This window comes from Cupressus sempervirens, chromosome 7 (assembly GCF_028749045.1).
Source record: "Cupressus sempervirens isolate cs-2001-9-10 chromosome 7, ASM2874904v1, whole genome shotgun sequence".
Taxonomy (NCBI): domain Eukaryota; kingdom Viridiplantae; phylum Streptophyta; class Pinopsida; order Cupressales; family Cupressaceae; genus Cupressus; species Cupressus sempervirens.
The window spans coordinates 295,718,064-295,735,201 of record NC_143124.1 but is presented as its reverse complement, the minus strand read 5'-3'; the positions used below and the strand labels follow the sequence as shown (position 1 = coordinate 295,735,201).

The 17,138-nt window shown below is 35.5% G+C and overlaps 1 protein-coding gene across 3 annotated transcripts; it reads right to left on the bottom strand.

Annotated features, from left to right (window-relative positions):
- Positions 1 to 10,362: 10,362 nt before the first annotated feature.
- On the bottom strand, positions 10,363 to 16,056 carry LOC149546583 (uncharacterized). Of its 3 annotated transcripts, none has more exons than XM_089794627.1 (11): positions 15,553 to 16,056; positions 14,327 to 15,454; positions 14,018 to 14,092; positions 13,687 to 13,805; positions 13,440 to 13,595; positions 13,239 to 13,358; positions 12,440 to 13,150; positions 12,017 to 12,344; positions 11,811 to 11,924; positions 11,402 to 11,703; positions 10,363 to 11,301 (listed from the first exon to the last, which is right to left on the bottom strand). In XM_089794627.1, the coding sequence occupies exons 1-11, from the start codon at positions 15,806 to 15,808 to the stop codon at positions 10,735 to 10,737; spliced, it is 3,876 nt and encodes a 1,291-aa protein (XP_089650753.1). In that variant the 5' UTR covers positions 15,809 to 16,056; the 3' UTR covers positions 10,363 to 10,734. The 3 variants fall into 3 exon arrangements, with proteins under 3 accessions (XP_089650753.1, XP_089650752.1, XP_089650754.1); XM_089794626.1 differs by having other exon boundaries at positions 11,811 to 11,936; positions 13,239 to 13,355; XM_089794628.1 differs by having other exon boundaries at positions 13,239 to 13,355.
- Positions 16,057 to 17,138: the final 1,082 nt, after the last annotated feature.

Sequence of the window (17,138 nt, the reverse complement as noted above, 5' to 3'; positions counted from 1 at the left end):
GACTATAAAATTACATTACACAATATCTAACATGCCACTAATTACATAATGAATTCCAAAGTCTCCATGATTAATTTATGGAATAATCAAATCTAAATTATATTAAAATAATGTATCAAGAACATGAATGAATTGAAATAAATTGAAGCATTGTCACATAACACACCTCTTTTTAAAACTAACTTCATTCCTATTACCAATTATGAAATTTATAAAATTTGATCTATTTCATAGATCCTCATCAAGATACAACTCTATCTTCATTACACGAATGTAAGATACAATAAGGAGGTATCACAATGGAGATGTTTCCAACATAATTGACTCAAGAACACCATAAGGGCTCCAAATCCAAGTTTTCTCCATCATAAGAACCTATTCAAATCTAAAAATACGCATAAAACCAACCATGGTGATCTCACCTCCCAACCTACATCTCAAGGAGACTACTTATAGAGCTAGGAGAATCAATAACCAACAGGTGACAATCAAGCCCAATTACAATAGAATGAAACACAACAATGACACCCATCCAAACTTTACACAATGAGATTCATCTTGAACCCATTGTAGACCTTATGGCATGGCATATTGTCATTTATTGCCAAAAAACTTAGTCATTATGGGAAGCCAGTAGTTACCAAGCTACCAGATAGAAGTCTTAATGAAGCTCATGAAGGAACCAAGCTAAGAATGTTAACCAAGCAAGTAGAGAATAGTGTCAACCAAGCTGACAGTGTAACCAGAGTGATAGTGTCAACTGAGTTGAAAGTATCCACCAAGATCTAGTATAAACCAAATCTATAAAGCATTCTAGTTTCAAAATGATAACCAAGTAGGTAGTGTAGTGTGAATTGAGCCAACTATATTTGTTCAATGATCAGTATAAACCAAACATCTAGTAACAACTGAGTGATAGAGTTAGCCAAGGTGACAGTGTTGCTCGATTGTCTATAGGATCACCCGAGTAAGCTATTGAACCCGAGTTACAACATAGATATGACCTGGTAATTGCTTTTGGAACTATTGAATTTTTAGTTGACCTATTGATGTAAGTATTTGGATGGATATAACTATAAGATACTTTGATTATCCAAATGATGTACTATGAGTTAAAGAATGTTGTTATACAAGAAAATATGAAAGAGCAGAGCATTTTGAAGGTTACAAGTTGTTACCAAATCGACTTGTCACATATAGTTTCTATATTTTTTTCTATTGAAATGGAGATTCTATATTTTACAACTCTAATTTAAAAATATTTACTTCTTCCTTGTAATAGAGAAAAAAAAAATCAAGAGGATTTAACCTAAATTTTTGAGGTTGCAAACCTCTTTCCTTGTCATTTGAGTCCTTCTTTCAAGTTGCATGATCAAATTTCTCTGATGCGTGTTGTTCTATATTGTGCAATTGATCTCAATCCTAATAATTGGTTGTCCATATGTAAAATATACATGCTAAAAGTGCATGAAAATCTCAAATGTCCTTATAATCAAGAGACAAATTGCTTGTAATAATTAAATTTAGCCATTAGATATATAGATTTTCTAAAGAAATCAAAGAGTGAAATTCTATAAAGATAGTAGAATCTTCCAATAATGCAAATGAAAGAAATATTTCAAATAAAATGAAATTAATTTTTTTTAAATTTTATTTTTATAGATCAGAGCCAGTGTACAAATTTTAACATTTGAAGTCAAATAGAATTACAACTTTGAAACACGAAAATTCTAGTAACCTAAAACTAAAAATTTTTAACTTTTGGAAATATGAATTGTCAATTTTTTCTTTATTTAAAAAAAAAACCCATTTAAATTTCTAGCTAGCATTTGAAAACGAAGTGTTCTTTTTCCTTATTAAAAGAAACTTTTGACTTCCATTTTAAAATCTAAAGTTAATTTCCATTTTGATTTTTAGCTAGCATTGGAATATTAAGTGTTATTTTATTTTTCTTTCTCAAAAGAAATTTTCTATTTCCAAAATAAAATTATTGGAAAATAAATTACAAGGTAAAGTCTTACAAAATACCAACCATTTTTTTCAAAGAGCAAAGCTCCCAAAAATAGTCTATCAGCTAAAAATCAATTTTTTTGGAAAAACATATATAAATTTTTTAACATTTTAACAATCAAATAAGTTTAATAGCTTTTTAATGAAACATTTGATCGAAGCTTCCATTTCCTACATAGTGCTTCATTTTGGAAGCTTGAATCAGATGTTTGGAACATATCTCTATGTTTGAACCTTGAATACAAGTAGTGGTAGGGCATATTATTATCTAAGGGGTGTCACATTTGATGCTCACATTTTATTTCCTCAATATCAATTAGCAGATGTTAACCCCCAATTTCCAAGAAACATCATCCACCATTAGAATTCATCTAGTCAGGGAAACCATTAGTTAAATTTTATTTTATTTTATTCAAAGTTTTCTATTTTTGAATTCAAGAAATTCTAGAGTCAAAAAATATTTTCACAAATTTTAGAGAATCATGCAGATCTTATAGGAAAAATAGCTCACAAGTGTAAATGGAAATTAAATAGTTTTATTAAAAACTTTGTAGAAGAAAATAGGACCAAGAGGCATGTACAAAATTAGAGCTTCATCTTTTGTTTGTGCAAAGAGCATGGTTTTTTATAGTAGGAGCATCCACATTTCTATATTATAGTTATTTTGTTTTTAAAGAATAGAGCATTTTCCATTATCTAGCATTTACTAAGTGAAGAACTTGAAATAGGAAAGAGGTGCAAAATATAGAAAATAAAAAGCACACAAAATTTAACACAAATTTTAGCACATAGACAAATTGTTCTTAATAGATAAGTAGAAATTATTCCTTTTTTCATTGATTATTCTTTGTAAAATAAATAACAATACTATGCTAATAAAACCCTATCTCAAATCTTCTCCTTACTTCTACATAGGATATGGTGGAGATTGTGAAGTTAAACTTCTTGGAACAATAGTTTCAATAGTTAATGAACTACTTTTATTTTGAGTACATGTAAGTCATGTACAGTGGAACTCCTACTTTGACTCATCTAGACAGCAATTATTTTTTGACATCTCAAACTTCCTTACAAATTGAATATATGTAATCATAGGATAGAGTATCACATGTGAAATTCTTATTGAAACTTTTTTTTTGTTTATGGAGGGTTTAGACTTAAGAAGAAACCTAATGAAGGCATAAAAATTGTGGGCCACCAACTAGTGAAGGCCACCATTGAAATGATTTAGGAAAATCATATGGGCCTAATCATGCCTGAAACCTCTTTGACCTAGAGCCAAGGACTGAGTGGCATCCACATCATCAAAATTGCTCAAGACACAATCCTAACCTCACCCCTTATGACGTCAGAGTCTTTCACTCAACAAGACTTGATCCATTATGGGATTTTTGTGAACCACTATAGATCATGAGTAGACCAATGACCCATTGAGACTCATTGAGACTTCACAAAACATACTTGTCCTAAATTTTATAAGAAATTTCAAAATTGAATGGATTAAATCACTGTTGAGTCAAATTCATTATATGGAGTTAAGGCAAAAGAACAAGCCAGCGAAAATCACATAGAAGACTAAACATGTAGTCACAAGGTATCCCACATTTGATAAGAAGAACACCATGACATGCTAGAGAAAATAAAATTTTGAGGAAAACAACAAAGTCAAGTGAAATGGATGTTGCATGTCAATTTTAAGCATCACCAATCCATTGATAGACTTTTTTAAACGTGTGATTGCACAAAATATTTACCAATCAAACTGACTAAACAATGTATCCTACATGGAAGTAGATCAAGATTGGAAGATTATGTTGACACATCTTGAGTATGATCTTGTCAAGGTCCAATGGTTGCAATTGGAAAATAATCTTCTATCAATTAGGTAGGCAAAGAATTCAATGTGTAAGTTTGGATCATTGATAATATGCATCTTCTTTTCTGTTTAAAATTATTTTCCAACTACTTGAACTATTGTTTAAGAGCAAGGGAAACCTATTATGAGATAGATAAGAGAAAATATTGAAAATCTGGGAGACAATTTTGAGATTGTACTAAATGGATATTTTGATGAGTTTAAACAAAAGATGAGATGAAGATAAAGGATTCCTACATCCTTACTAGAGAAGTACTATAATAATGTACATTTTATAGTAGACACTAAAAATATATATATTTAGGTAGTTAAGATGAGTGCACCCTAGCTTGAACCATTTCCATATGAAATTGGCATTGATGATATGAGTGCAACAATCACTACATTGCTTGCCAAGGAGATTGATGCAAATGTTGAGCCTTTTGGGAAACACAAGGAAGCAAAAGAAATGATGACTATTAATGTTAAGATTGCATTATCTAACAAGGAAAGGAAGAAGATGATTAAAGACCTAGAAAAGAAACTATGAAAATAGGATGAAGATGAAGGACAATTAATTATTACACAAGGTCTTAGAGAAGATAAAGAAAGCAATGACGATGTAGAGGAAGAGGAAGAAAGTATAGAGAAGAAGGGTAAAGCCCTAGGACTTGTCTCACCACAAGGAAAGAAGGCTTAGAAAGTCACAATTATAGAGCCTAAGGTGAATAAATCAATTAAGACATATACCTAAACCCCTCTCTCCTCCTGCAACAATTAGATTGAGAACCAAGGAAGCTACAATAGTAAGTGTTGAGCCACTATTGAAGAAGGGTGTTGCAAGAATTACTAAACCCATTGAAGGTTCTAGTAGCACAAGTGGAGCAAAGAGAAAATTTCTAGTCACTAAAGGTAAACAAAGATGAAGAAAACTTATTACACAAAAGGATGATGACAAGGAAGATGTAGAGAAGACAGAATCTGATGCACGTAGTCACTATCAAGTAGCTATACATACAAAGCCTAAATCATTTGATGAGTTATGTGACAATATTAGGAACTCTATAGGATTATCTCACGTTAAGTTTAGAAAGTGTGGTGGTACATTGAGTGCAGAAGATAGGACTAAAGTAGAAGAGACAATGTTAGATATGATGCCTAAGTTTAAGACCACCTATAGAAATAGGTAATACCACTTCTAATGAGTTGCACAATAGAACTGATACCAAGTGGCAACATAAAATAAAGAATGAGGGGCAGATTAGAGATTGAACGTTACCAAATATAATGCCCGAGTTAAGAAATAAGAAAATCAAAATTCTTTTAGAGAAGTATAGAAATAGATGTGTTCCAAATTATAGAGTAGTTTTGGTCTTGCAACTCAAAATTGAGGCTATTATAAAACAAAATGAATTATTATGGAAGAGTACTTTGGATTGACCACTAGAAAGAGGCTAACAAGGATGATAAAGGTAAGAGTACTTAGGAAGCTCAACAAGTCACTGAACATGATGTATATAATGACATGGATACACTTGAAGAAGGTATCAAGAAAAAGGTCAAGGAAAGTGAAAACAATACTGTAACAATAGAGGATGTTCACACTAGAATAGGATAATGTATGCCATACTTATTCAAGCACATTTAAAACTCCTGTATTATAGCAAATAAAGGACTATCTTAAGATAGGAGATACACTAATTCAAGTTGTTGGTTTTAATCCACAAATTGAATAGATTCAGCAATACCTTCAACCATCATCATAGACTGAAACATTAGTAATAGATGCTGAGGATCCAATGAAGGAAAATGAATCAACTAAGGCATTAGAGGAAAATAAAGAGTAAGAAAAAGAACCAAAGGTGGATTGGTTTACTACATGTCAACATGGACCACAAGTATCAAGACCTAGGTTAGAGAGAAACAATGAGGCCGAGCCCAAAGAAAAGGAGATAGAAGAGAATAAAATTAATATATCATAGATAGAGATGAGTGTGATAGTTTAAAATCCAACCCCAACTACTTCAGATTTTACATTTGCACAATAGGTGCAAGTGCCTATAGTACAAAACATGTACCAAGTTCTATTGTTACTGTATTTGGCATTGATGCAAAAGATAGAATAAGTGGTGAAATCCCTTCACCCACTCTAACCTTAGTCATGTTGTGTTGCAACACACCCAAAAAGAGAAAAAGGAAGAAGACATAGATAAGTTCTCCCCCTAAATTTGTTACCTTGGATGAAGTGATTGAATTACTAGACTTAGATTTGAAGAATCTCTCATTTGAGTAGATAGTCATCTTCACAAGAAAGAAAAGAAAAGAAGAAATGATAGGAGAGAAACAACAAAAACAAGTGTTGCATCATATCAAAGATATATCTATTGATGCATTTAAAATTAATTATATTATTGAACAAGCTCCTATTATCTCTCAGTTAGTGAAAATTGTTGAAAAATTAAAATTGAGGATATAGATACAAATGAAAAATTGTTGGCCTAGTTTGAAATGAAGATACTTGAAAAGGTGTCTAATGTTATTGAGATCTAGAAGAACTCGTGAAGAAACTTCAAGATCTGTGCAATATTCTTTGTGATGTTCACAAATTTACTAATGAATTTAAAACCAATGTTTAGAAGATTGAGGACGATTTAAAATCTTCAGGAAACTATATTTACCAATATGCTAGATCATGTTCAATGCATTACAATAGAGTATTGTTTGTAAAAGGGAGTCTAGCTAAGCTACACATAGTAGACAGCCGAATGAGGGCTAAAGTCATCTCCATACAATCTATGTTGATATCTCAATTGGACTTAATGTAACATGAGTTAGATTCAACAAAGGATCTAGTACAATAAAATCATAGTCTTTCTACTGCTGATAACTTGATTGACTTGGTTGCAAATTTGGAGATCAAGATTCAAGTCTTGGAATCAATTAGAACCACATGGGATCATGCTCTTGCCATGACCATACAAACTCACAAGCCATTTATAAATAAATATGGTTTGGTTTCATCCTCTCAACCCCAATAATAGACATGTCTGACAAAATTAGAAGGGATAGAAGAAGATATGAAAGAAGAAACAAAAAAATGATATAATTTAGAGAATATATGACCAACTAAGGACATATCAAAGGTATGGCAAAGCTACATTAGGCTATTTGAGTCATGAAACATATGTATTGTGTATACTAGTATGTTGTAAAAGTTATTTGTAGTCCTATATGTACTAATTCATAGCCATAGGGGGAGTTCTATCATTTTTGTTTAGTATTGTAATGATGTAATCATGAAAATTTTTACCACTAATATCAAAGGGGGAGATTGCTGATCTATTTAATTTTATTATCTATTACTGTCAAACACTTAGTCATATAGAAGGAAGAGTTGGTCGATCATTAGTATGATCAAGTCACTCTATATAGGTCGAGTTATGTATTTTTTAGACCAATAAATAATCTTGTTTATGTCAAGCTGTATAAGAGCCGAGCAAGTCTATGGTCATCGAGTATCCCTATGGAAGCCAAGTTCAAGGAATGTTGAGTAAAACAGACTGAATATATGCTGAGTCATACAGGAGGAACCAAGCTAGTTAAGGCCAAGCATTAGTAGGTAGAATAGTAAGGACCGAGTGTTAGATATAGTGCCATGTAACAAAATTTGAACAAGAATGTCTCAAATGGCACAAAATTTGAGGTAAACCATTTTGGGATGACATGTACATGGAATTTAATGAACATAGAGTTTGTTACAAAGTTTTTTATGCATTTTGACATGATTCACCAATTCTTATGAAGGAAAGTTAGCCAATTAGTTTAAGAGGCTAAAAGGGAAGCTTCCAAATTGTTGATTATATTCTAAAAAACTTTGTAGATGTCTATTTTACGAGAGATCCAAACCCTATTCTATAAGGATAAAAAAATGTTGTGAATACATATGTGAAGTTTCAAAGTGAAAGAGTATAGTGATTGAGTGAAGCAATTAAGAGTAGAGAAAATATACATCAAATAGGAGATCAAATCATTGAGTGGAAAGAGAAGATCTGTAAACAACATTGTAAGTGCAAACTAAAGGATCAAGTATTGATATATTTTGGCAAGGGAATCAAGGTAAATCTCTTAATAGATTGGTACTAACAAGCCTAAGAAAATCTTTGAACATAGTGCGTACTTCATTGTAAGTTTTAAATCCTTTAATCAAGGTAGATCTAATAGTTTTATTAAGCTCTTACCATACAGACCCCTCATAGGGTAGATCATTAAAAGTGATCACATTTGAAGCCCTATCTGGCAAACTCTATTACTATAGTAGTTAAGATTTGTAGGTGTCATCCCCACCCCACTTTTACCTTCACCTGGGAGGGTTTCTAGGTAACCAGAATCTTTTGTGTTATGTGTTTATTTTTAAGCTTATGGATGTGATGAATAGTTATATTAAACTTCCAACATCTCTCTCTCTCTCTCTCTCTCTCGCTCTTCCTCCATCGCCCACTTGTGTGTGTGTGTGTGTGTGTGTGTGTGTGTGTGTGTCCATCCATTCAATTCTCTACTTTCTCTCTTTCTCTTTCCATTCAATGCTCTAATCATTCTCTTTCTCCCCAACTCATTTAAAACCTCTCCATGTTATCTATCTCTACCTCACATCTTCTTGCCTTCTCCCTTTCTCCTATCTTTAAGACCCTATCACCATTTCCTCGACCTAATTATTATTTATCTCTACACCTGGTCTCTCACCCTCTCCATCTTCTATTACTCTCTCTCTCTCCCTCTCTCTCACACACACACATTTCTCTCAACCACATTATTATATTTCACTCTCTACTAGCCCACTCTCCCTATCTCTCCCACTATACTTCTATTTATCTGTACATCATGTCATCGATCCTCTCCCTCTTCTGTTACTCTTTCTTTCTCCCAATCTATTTTAAATTTCTCTTGAACCCATTATATTTTATATCACTCTCTCTCATTCCTCCTCTCATAATACAATCCCCATATTTACCCTCTCTCTCTCTCTCTCTCTCTCTCTCACACACACACACACACACACACACACACACACACACACACACACACATTTCTCTTTATCTCTTACAATCTCTCTTAATGTTAGCCTCATATTTCTTATCCTATATATTTTTGTCTCACTATATGTCATGCATGTCCCCTTCCTCATGTCTCTTTATCCATCAAATTCTCTCTCTATGTGTATCTCATGTTTCTAACCCTCTCTCTCTTGTCTCACTTTCTTTCTCTACCATGTACCATCCTATTATTATAGCTTAATCTCACTATCTAATGTAACTCTCTCTCTCTCTCTCTCTCTCACACACACACACACACAGTCTCCATCTTATCTTTACCTAATCTCCCCCCCTTCTTACTTTTTGAAATTTAAATACATGCATATGTTTTTAATTTTTTTATTACACTCAGTCTTATATGTAAACTCAAACTTCTTTTCAAATCTCTATCATAACATTTAAAGTTTGACTTTACTTATAAACTTTGTTTTAATTTTAGCTTTAAAGTTTTGAACGAGTTTATAAATTTAGACTTCATTTATAATGTTTGCCCAAATTTGTCCTAATTTCATGAGTTTATTATAGTCTTAAGTTCATTGTTTAATTACATTATCAAGTTACATTAATCAACGTTAACTTTAATTTTGCTATTTAATTTTAATTCAACTATTTAAAAATATTTAAATACATATATAAAACCAAAAATCATAGAATTCAAAAATCAATTGATTAAATTATTGTTCAAGCAATGTCTAATCAAATTCACAAATCCTTTGTTTGGGTGTGCCAAATTGAAATTGAGAAAAGGAATAAGTATTCCAATTTTGGCCAGAAAAAAGCATTTTCGATTCCACTAAAATAGTTGGAATTGGAACATGTATTCCTATTCCAATTTTACTTTCTCAAAAAACATAATATTTTTAGGGTTTGTGAAATATTTGTACTTCTGCTTATGTTTTCATGCATTATTTTTGTCTATCATTTTCTTTTGCATCCAGGCAAGGAAATTTTCATGGGTTTTTTTTCTCTCAACCATGTTGACGTTTTCTTGCAGTGTGTGATTATAAAAAAATATGATTGCCCCTCTTTATATTTGTACCCTACGTGGCTAGTCTGTTGTGGAATGTTACAGATCTAGAGAGCGAGCTTTGTGAACTGAACACCAAAGGTCATGTGGAAGATGCATGTGAGCCGTAGGAGGGCATGTTGTGGATGTGGTTCCATATTGGAGCCGAGGGAAGAATCTGCTTAGACAAAGGCTGCACAAGGATGAGATTCATGAGTACTTGTCGAGGGGATTCAGTTCCACATATGTGGAAATATAGTTATCATAATAAGTTTTATATGCAAACATGAGAAGATTTTAAAAATGCAAAGCGGTTGGAGATTGCCTTTAAGGCCAAAACAATGGGTGAGACTTAAATACTAAGTTGTAGTGATATTCATCCACAACAAAACACCAAATATGGGCATCTTTATAGTCTATTTTAATCGAAACAACCTTCCAATGCAATAGTGATGTCTGAACGTTGTGAAATTATGAGACTATAATCGAATCTAGCAAAGCTTTTTGTCTTGAGAAGAGGTCTTCATACAATTATGAGTTTCTATGTCGCCACAGATAACAAATGCAAAGAGTTCAATGTCTTATTCCAATTTCAGTTTTATACAACCAAATATAAGACAAACATATTCCCATCAAGTTGGAGGTGAACCAAACTGATCTAAAATAACAAACCTGGAATAAAAATACAAGAATAACAAATACGAAATAACAAACGGTAGTAGTGTTTAACGTTGCGTTTCATCTTGGGGACGTGGCATGTCGTAGACGGAGGCTCATTCTTTCCTGCTGTCAGTGTTTTTAGGCGAAGAGAGATGCCCAATGTCGCAGTGTAGTCTAAATTTCTGAAAAGATACTACACAATCCAAGGAGACGTCATATCTATGTTTCCCTTTCCTCTCTTTGTCCAGCATCTCTTTTAAGGAGAACCAATTCTTCCTTTTTTCCTTCTCCTTCTTCATCTCCATCTCATTCTGGTGGTCTGGCTCTCGCTTCTTCTCCAGCTGATTCCCGGTCTTTGTCTGGTGGTCTGGCTCTTGCTTCTTCTTTAGTGGAGTATTCGGCGTCTCGCTGCCTGGCTCTTGCTTCTGCTTTGTTTTGCTCTTCCTTCTGCTTTGAGTATTCGGCGTCTCGCTGCTTGGCTCTTGCTTCTGCTTTGCTTGACTCCTGGTTTGTGGAGTATGCGGCGTCTGGACCTCCGTCTCCTGCGCCGAACCATTTTCGTCATCCTCCTGAGGTGGCCGGTAGTATTCAATCAAATAATTCAGTGATGGCTTGGTTGACTCGAGACCATCGCTACCGTCCTTAGAGAAACCATTTACAGGCACAAGGTTCTTCCAATCCTACAAATTACCACACAAGCCATGTCGTATTAAAAGGACCGATTGATTTAAGACATAAAAAGTAGCTCAAGAAAGAAATATGGGTAGCTAAACTAGGTACCTTAATTATGTCGTTAATGTGGTCTTCCCATTGCCAGCAACAAAATAACCATACAACCAGCTGCATCTGCCAGCCTGGAGTCTTTTTCACTGTCTCGCTTTGGGAAAGGATGTTCCACGCCACGCGATGGTAGATGAGGAATCGTTTCCATTCCCGCGGGAGCCTTCTCTCACCCGTTGCCGCTTCGCTCAAATCATCTAATGCTTGACTTTCCTCCTCGCTGTAATTCGTCATCAGCCTCCGGAAATTTAATGATACTGTTACCCGTCTCTTCTTCACTATCTCATTTTTGTCTCTCCGATCTGATAAATGCCGAAAATACCTTTGCAATTTGAATAATGCGTAGATGTTTACGATACAAAAATTGTAATAAACAAGCATACGATCGAGTAGGAATAAGAATCATTACCCGGCTGTGGCCAGAGTTTGAACATGGAGAATGGCTTACATATTCCGGAAAGTTTTGATAGGAAATTTTTACCATTCTCTGTACCAATCCCGAAAATCTCCAGGCACACATCACCTGGGGTTTGACCTGTGTTAAATTTTTTAAAAAGCTCGGCACATAAATAAGGTGGTATAATTATCAAAGCGTTAAAATCAACTCTGCATTACCTGGTTTGGATTTTTTGTCGCAGCCAGTCTCGTCCGATGAAGCTTGTTGCGGAACTTTAGCTTCAGCATTCTGAGACCAGCTTCGAAATGTCTCTCCTCGCTGCTCACGCAGGAATCTCTTTGTTTCTTCTTCGCTAGTATCTGGTAACGCCAGCGGCAGCTGAACTATTTTGCTTAAATATTTCTTTGTCAATTCTTTCAATTCTTCCCGATCATCGCTACTGTCTGGAAACTGGCGTTTCATTGCTTTTGCGATCATTTTCTCGTCCATTCCAAGAACGACGTCGATAGCACAAGCTGCCAACACCAAATTAACTGCAGACAGTACCTGATTACCAGAAACTTTTCGTTAGCACATCATCATATTTAGTCATCGCGAAATCCTTAAGGCAGAATTGGAGTATTTAAGAGACGTACGTATACCTTCAAAATAACAGTCTCCACACACCTATCCAAATCGTCAACAAAGACGATCATGCGAATACCGTCTTCGCTTGGCGCGGGTAACCTCGATACGGAGGTGCCCTTGATGTTGTCGGAATAGTCAGGATAGAGATTTACTAAATTGCATAACCGCCCAATAAATTTCCATATCCACGACGGTTTTATGCCAATCTCTTCCTTTAAAAACTTAATGTCAGATATAACTTGATGCTGATAACCCAGTTTTGTTGTATGGTCTGGTTTGCTGAAATATCCCATGATCTGAGCACTTACTGGCTTAATAACAGAAAGGAATTGTCTCATTACAGTCCATATAGCTAACAGTATGGTTATAGGAATGGAGCCATATGTTAGCTGCACAAGGTCGTTGTTCTTGGATTTACTAAATATTTTCCAGAGCACCCACGCAAGCCAACCGGAAAGAAATAATGCGAGGAGACATGGCAGAACCAATTCCATCCAGATTGCTTGTCTGTGATTCCTCCACGCGTAAGTGCAGTGACACCTCACTCTCTGAGCAGTGGTCATTGACTCTTCGATCGCCTTTGTTGTCTCAACTGCGAGACCTGCCCACGCCTCTGACTCATTTTGGTAATGCCATGCATTGTAACGAACTGTCAGAATACTGGGGATCTTCCTTAGGGGATATTCGTTGCTGGGTGAATCCCCTTCTTCACCTTTACATTTCATCTAAGTTAACAGAACACAATCACAAAACTAAGGAATCTTTTCAAGCCCTTATAAAATACGCGAAGTAGACAACTAGGGAAAAACTCACCATCCTTTTGCGGTCCATGACAGCTAATGATTTATATACATCGCGGTGCTCCTCTAGATAATTGCTATTGAGAAATTGTAGCAGAAGATAATCTTTCTCATGCTTGCGAATCTTTTTCTGCTAACAAAGACGACTGAAGCTTGATCATTTCATACCATTGTTGTTAAATTGAACACAATATAAAATCAAACGTGTACTCACGAAATGGGATGATTTCTTCATCGCTTCATTCAACTCGTCGCATTTCCTTTGACCTTCGCTACTCTCCTCGATCGGTCTGCACCCTGGAAACTGCTCTGTCGCTAATAAACCTGGAAATGCTAGCTGAGCTGCCTTTTTCAGTAGAATAGCTTCCGTCTGTTGCATTACCTCGTTAGTGATTTGCCATTTCCAACTTTAAAAGTTCGGTTAAAATATGGTTTTAGAAGAGAAGATGATTTAATCGTACCTGAATCATTAAACTGGACTTTCCTATTCCCCAGTCACCTGAGATGCCGACAGTTATTGGGGATTTCACGTATGGGTTTAAAAACAATTCTGCGAGCCCTTCTGCGAATTCCTTTCTTCCTGCATGTCCCGTTATATTACATCTCACGTTTAAACAACACACTATACCTATAATTGCATGTTATCTAATATATATAGAGTAGAAATGTCCCTACCACCCGAGAAACTATTTTTTCTTCATAAGAAATAAACACTTAATATTACAGACCAAATTGATTTTAAAAACTAATACAAAGATACTGATGCGACATATGTGAGAAGCTCAGTATTACCAAGCATATCGTTGATGGCTGGTTGATCTCGGCCTTGTTCTGGCATCTTCTCTATCTTATCCATCTCGTGAATCACTATTACATTAGTAGAGAACCATTAGCATCAATATATGGACTAGCCTCTACATAATACAAAATTACATGGTTATATATTAGAAAGCAAATAATAAATCACAATCATCCAAGGGCACACGGTAGAATCATGAATTACAAATTCAATTTTAATCTTAATAAGCAAGCATGTCTATGATAGGCTGTTAATAAAGAATGCCTGCGAGCACGCAATAAGGAATTTGATTTAAAGCGTACCATTATCGGCGTACTTTTTTTCTTCACGGCAACTATCAAGTTTGGCTATGCGCTCTGTATCTGCGCATCTGGTGACAAGTTCCCATGCCATCTTCTCATGCTGCAACTCAATAGCGGTAGATAGCAAGTCCATCGAGCTTTCACGGATGCGTTCTCTCTCGCCTTCAAGATACTTTCTAACCAATGACGACTTTGGACTTGCCTCTTCTGCTGTACCGCTACCCATTGCCGAGGCCCAGAGCAGAAGGGATCTCTCTTGTTCGTAATATCTGCCATCGCCAGGTCGGCGATGACTCAGCACTAACTCAGCCATCTCTTTAGCCTTGTCATCATCGGGGAGTTGCACAGCATAATGAAGAGCAGTTCTGCCATCAGAGTTGCGTTCCTGAAGAGGCCGAGATCCACTCTGCAAAAGGAGCCTCACGGCTTCTACATGACCTCCTCTTGCCGCTTCCAGAAGAGCTGTTTGACCGAACAAATCAGGTTGCCGGATGAAATCAAGATCTCCTTCTGACTGCCCGAGTAAAGTTTTGATGATATCTGTGTCACCCTGAAGAGCTGCTTTATGCAGAGCTGTCCTCCCCTGGGCGTCCGGTGAGACAATAATTGTACTCTTTTTAGGCAATGTATACAAATAATCCAATACATCTCTTTTTACACCCTTTATAGCAAAGTGCACCGCATTTTCTTTGTTTATATCTGTTTTATCAGCTTTCATCTCGCAATCTTGAATAAGCATCTCGACTAGCTCAGTATTACCATGGAAAGCTGCAAAATGAAGAGCAGTCCTTTCGTAAATATCTGCGGCATCTATAAAATCTTTTCCAGCTTGAGAAAATTTATCCTTTAAACACTCAGCAACGTATTTTCCATGTTTCGGATTGTGTGGCTGATCTACTGCATAATGCAGTACGGTTCTGCCGTTATGGAAATTCTCTTGGATGCTTTTCATCAATTTGTTGAGCTCTTCTACACGCTTTCCTTTCTCCATCTTCTCATGAACGATACCATGCAAGACAAAGCATATAACTTCAGTGATTTTATCGTCACAGGATAACAAGACAGCGGCTTTTCCTCCTTGAGAGGTCCACTTAACTCCAGAGTAGATATCCTCGCTGAAGGAACCATCTGCTCAGATTCAATTGAGAATTGAAGTCTTAAAATCTTTCTGATCAGCAAAATATAATTATTTTAAACAACGCTGTAAACTAACGTAACATACATACCTGCAGGCCTTCGTTTATCTCTAATTAATAGCATGTCCTCCATATTGGACTTGTACTGTTTGACAGCAGTAGATTTACTTCTCACATATCCATCCAAAAGGCGTACCGTATCCGACGAATTTAGGATGCCCTCTTTTCTAATCTTTGTAAGAATTGGATTCACTTCATCTACAGAAGCCAAACGCCAGTCTAGCCACCTATCGGATGATAATATTTCATTTCTTTTGCGCTTGCGGAATTCTGGCATTTCAGACATCGCGAGCACAATTCAATGTCCTCAACTCTCAACTCCGGCACATAGTTGATCATCGTCTAGGGCCATTCTATAAGGCTATACCACGTTTGTTTCGTGCAATCTTTCACACCACATTACGTCATGCTTTTATTATCATGAATCCTCAAATTCCACAAGAAGTCCAGACTCCAATTTATCAAAAGCGACACGAAAAAGACGTGAAATTAAAATCCTTCGGGCATCATCTGGGGCCTGGGCCATGGAGCGATAAAATAAAAGCACTAACCATTTTACCCTTCTAATATGGTGACATAATTTGCTGATTTTCAGCGATGCATTTTTCTTTTCGCTACCTAACGTGCTGCAAATTGGACCTGCCTTTTGAGAGGCAATTATATATAGGTGGGACCGTTCACGTGCCTAGCAGAAGACAGACTCCACTTATTGTTTTATTTAGTTAATGTTTCCTGCTTTCAAATTACATTACATTAAAGTACTAATGCGGATGATCAAAATCTCAACAACTACGTACGCTCAATAAAGGGTGGATTTAGAAACATCTTGATCCATTGAATATGGTAACGATATTGGATCTAGGAACGCAATTCTTGAGGGTTGAAGCTTTTTCTTAAATGAACGCTGCAACTACTGTAGACGATTGTTACTCTCGTGAAAGCATTTATTTCGGTGTTTACTGGTTTAGAATCATATTAGGTGGAAGTTATAACACCCAGTAATCAATTTGATGACTGACACAATAAAGGGGAAATGCCCAGTGCTATTTCCCAAACGAATAGGACGGGTGGGGTTGGTAACCATTGTTTTGGCCGGCAGTGAGAAAATAGTAACAATTAACAAATTATTTGTTTATTATGATCGATTAAGAAAAGTTCAAACAATGACGTTGAATCCTGAATCACGCGCATCTCCTGCCACCGAAGAAGTTGAAGATGCCTAAATTCATGCATCTCCCACGACTCAATGAAAGGTCTCTAGGCGACATTTGTTTTAACAAAACAAAAAATGAAAACTAAGTTTTACAACATAACATATAAATGATGTATTATCATCCAAATAAGTAATAATGAACTAGTACTTGTACCTTTGAAGGGTGAAAGGATTATGGTGATGTGTTATATAATTTAAATAATGTCATTATATTGCTAAAATCTTATTTTTCTAGACTCCTTCATTTAGCACCAACAATAATCTCAACAAGAACAATAATGCAAACGGTTTGCACCTCACACCTAAAGGTTATCAACAACTCTAAGTGTTGTTCTAGACATTGTGTTCTCCAACTTTCTATATATCTCCTACTTTTTATATGTGATTTCTCTCCTACAAAATA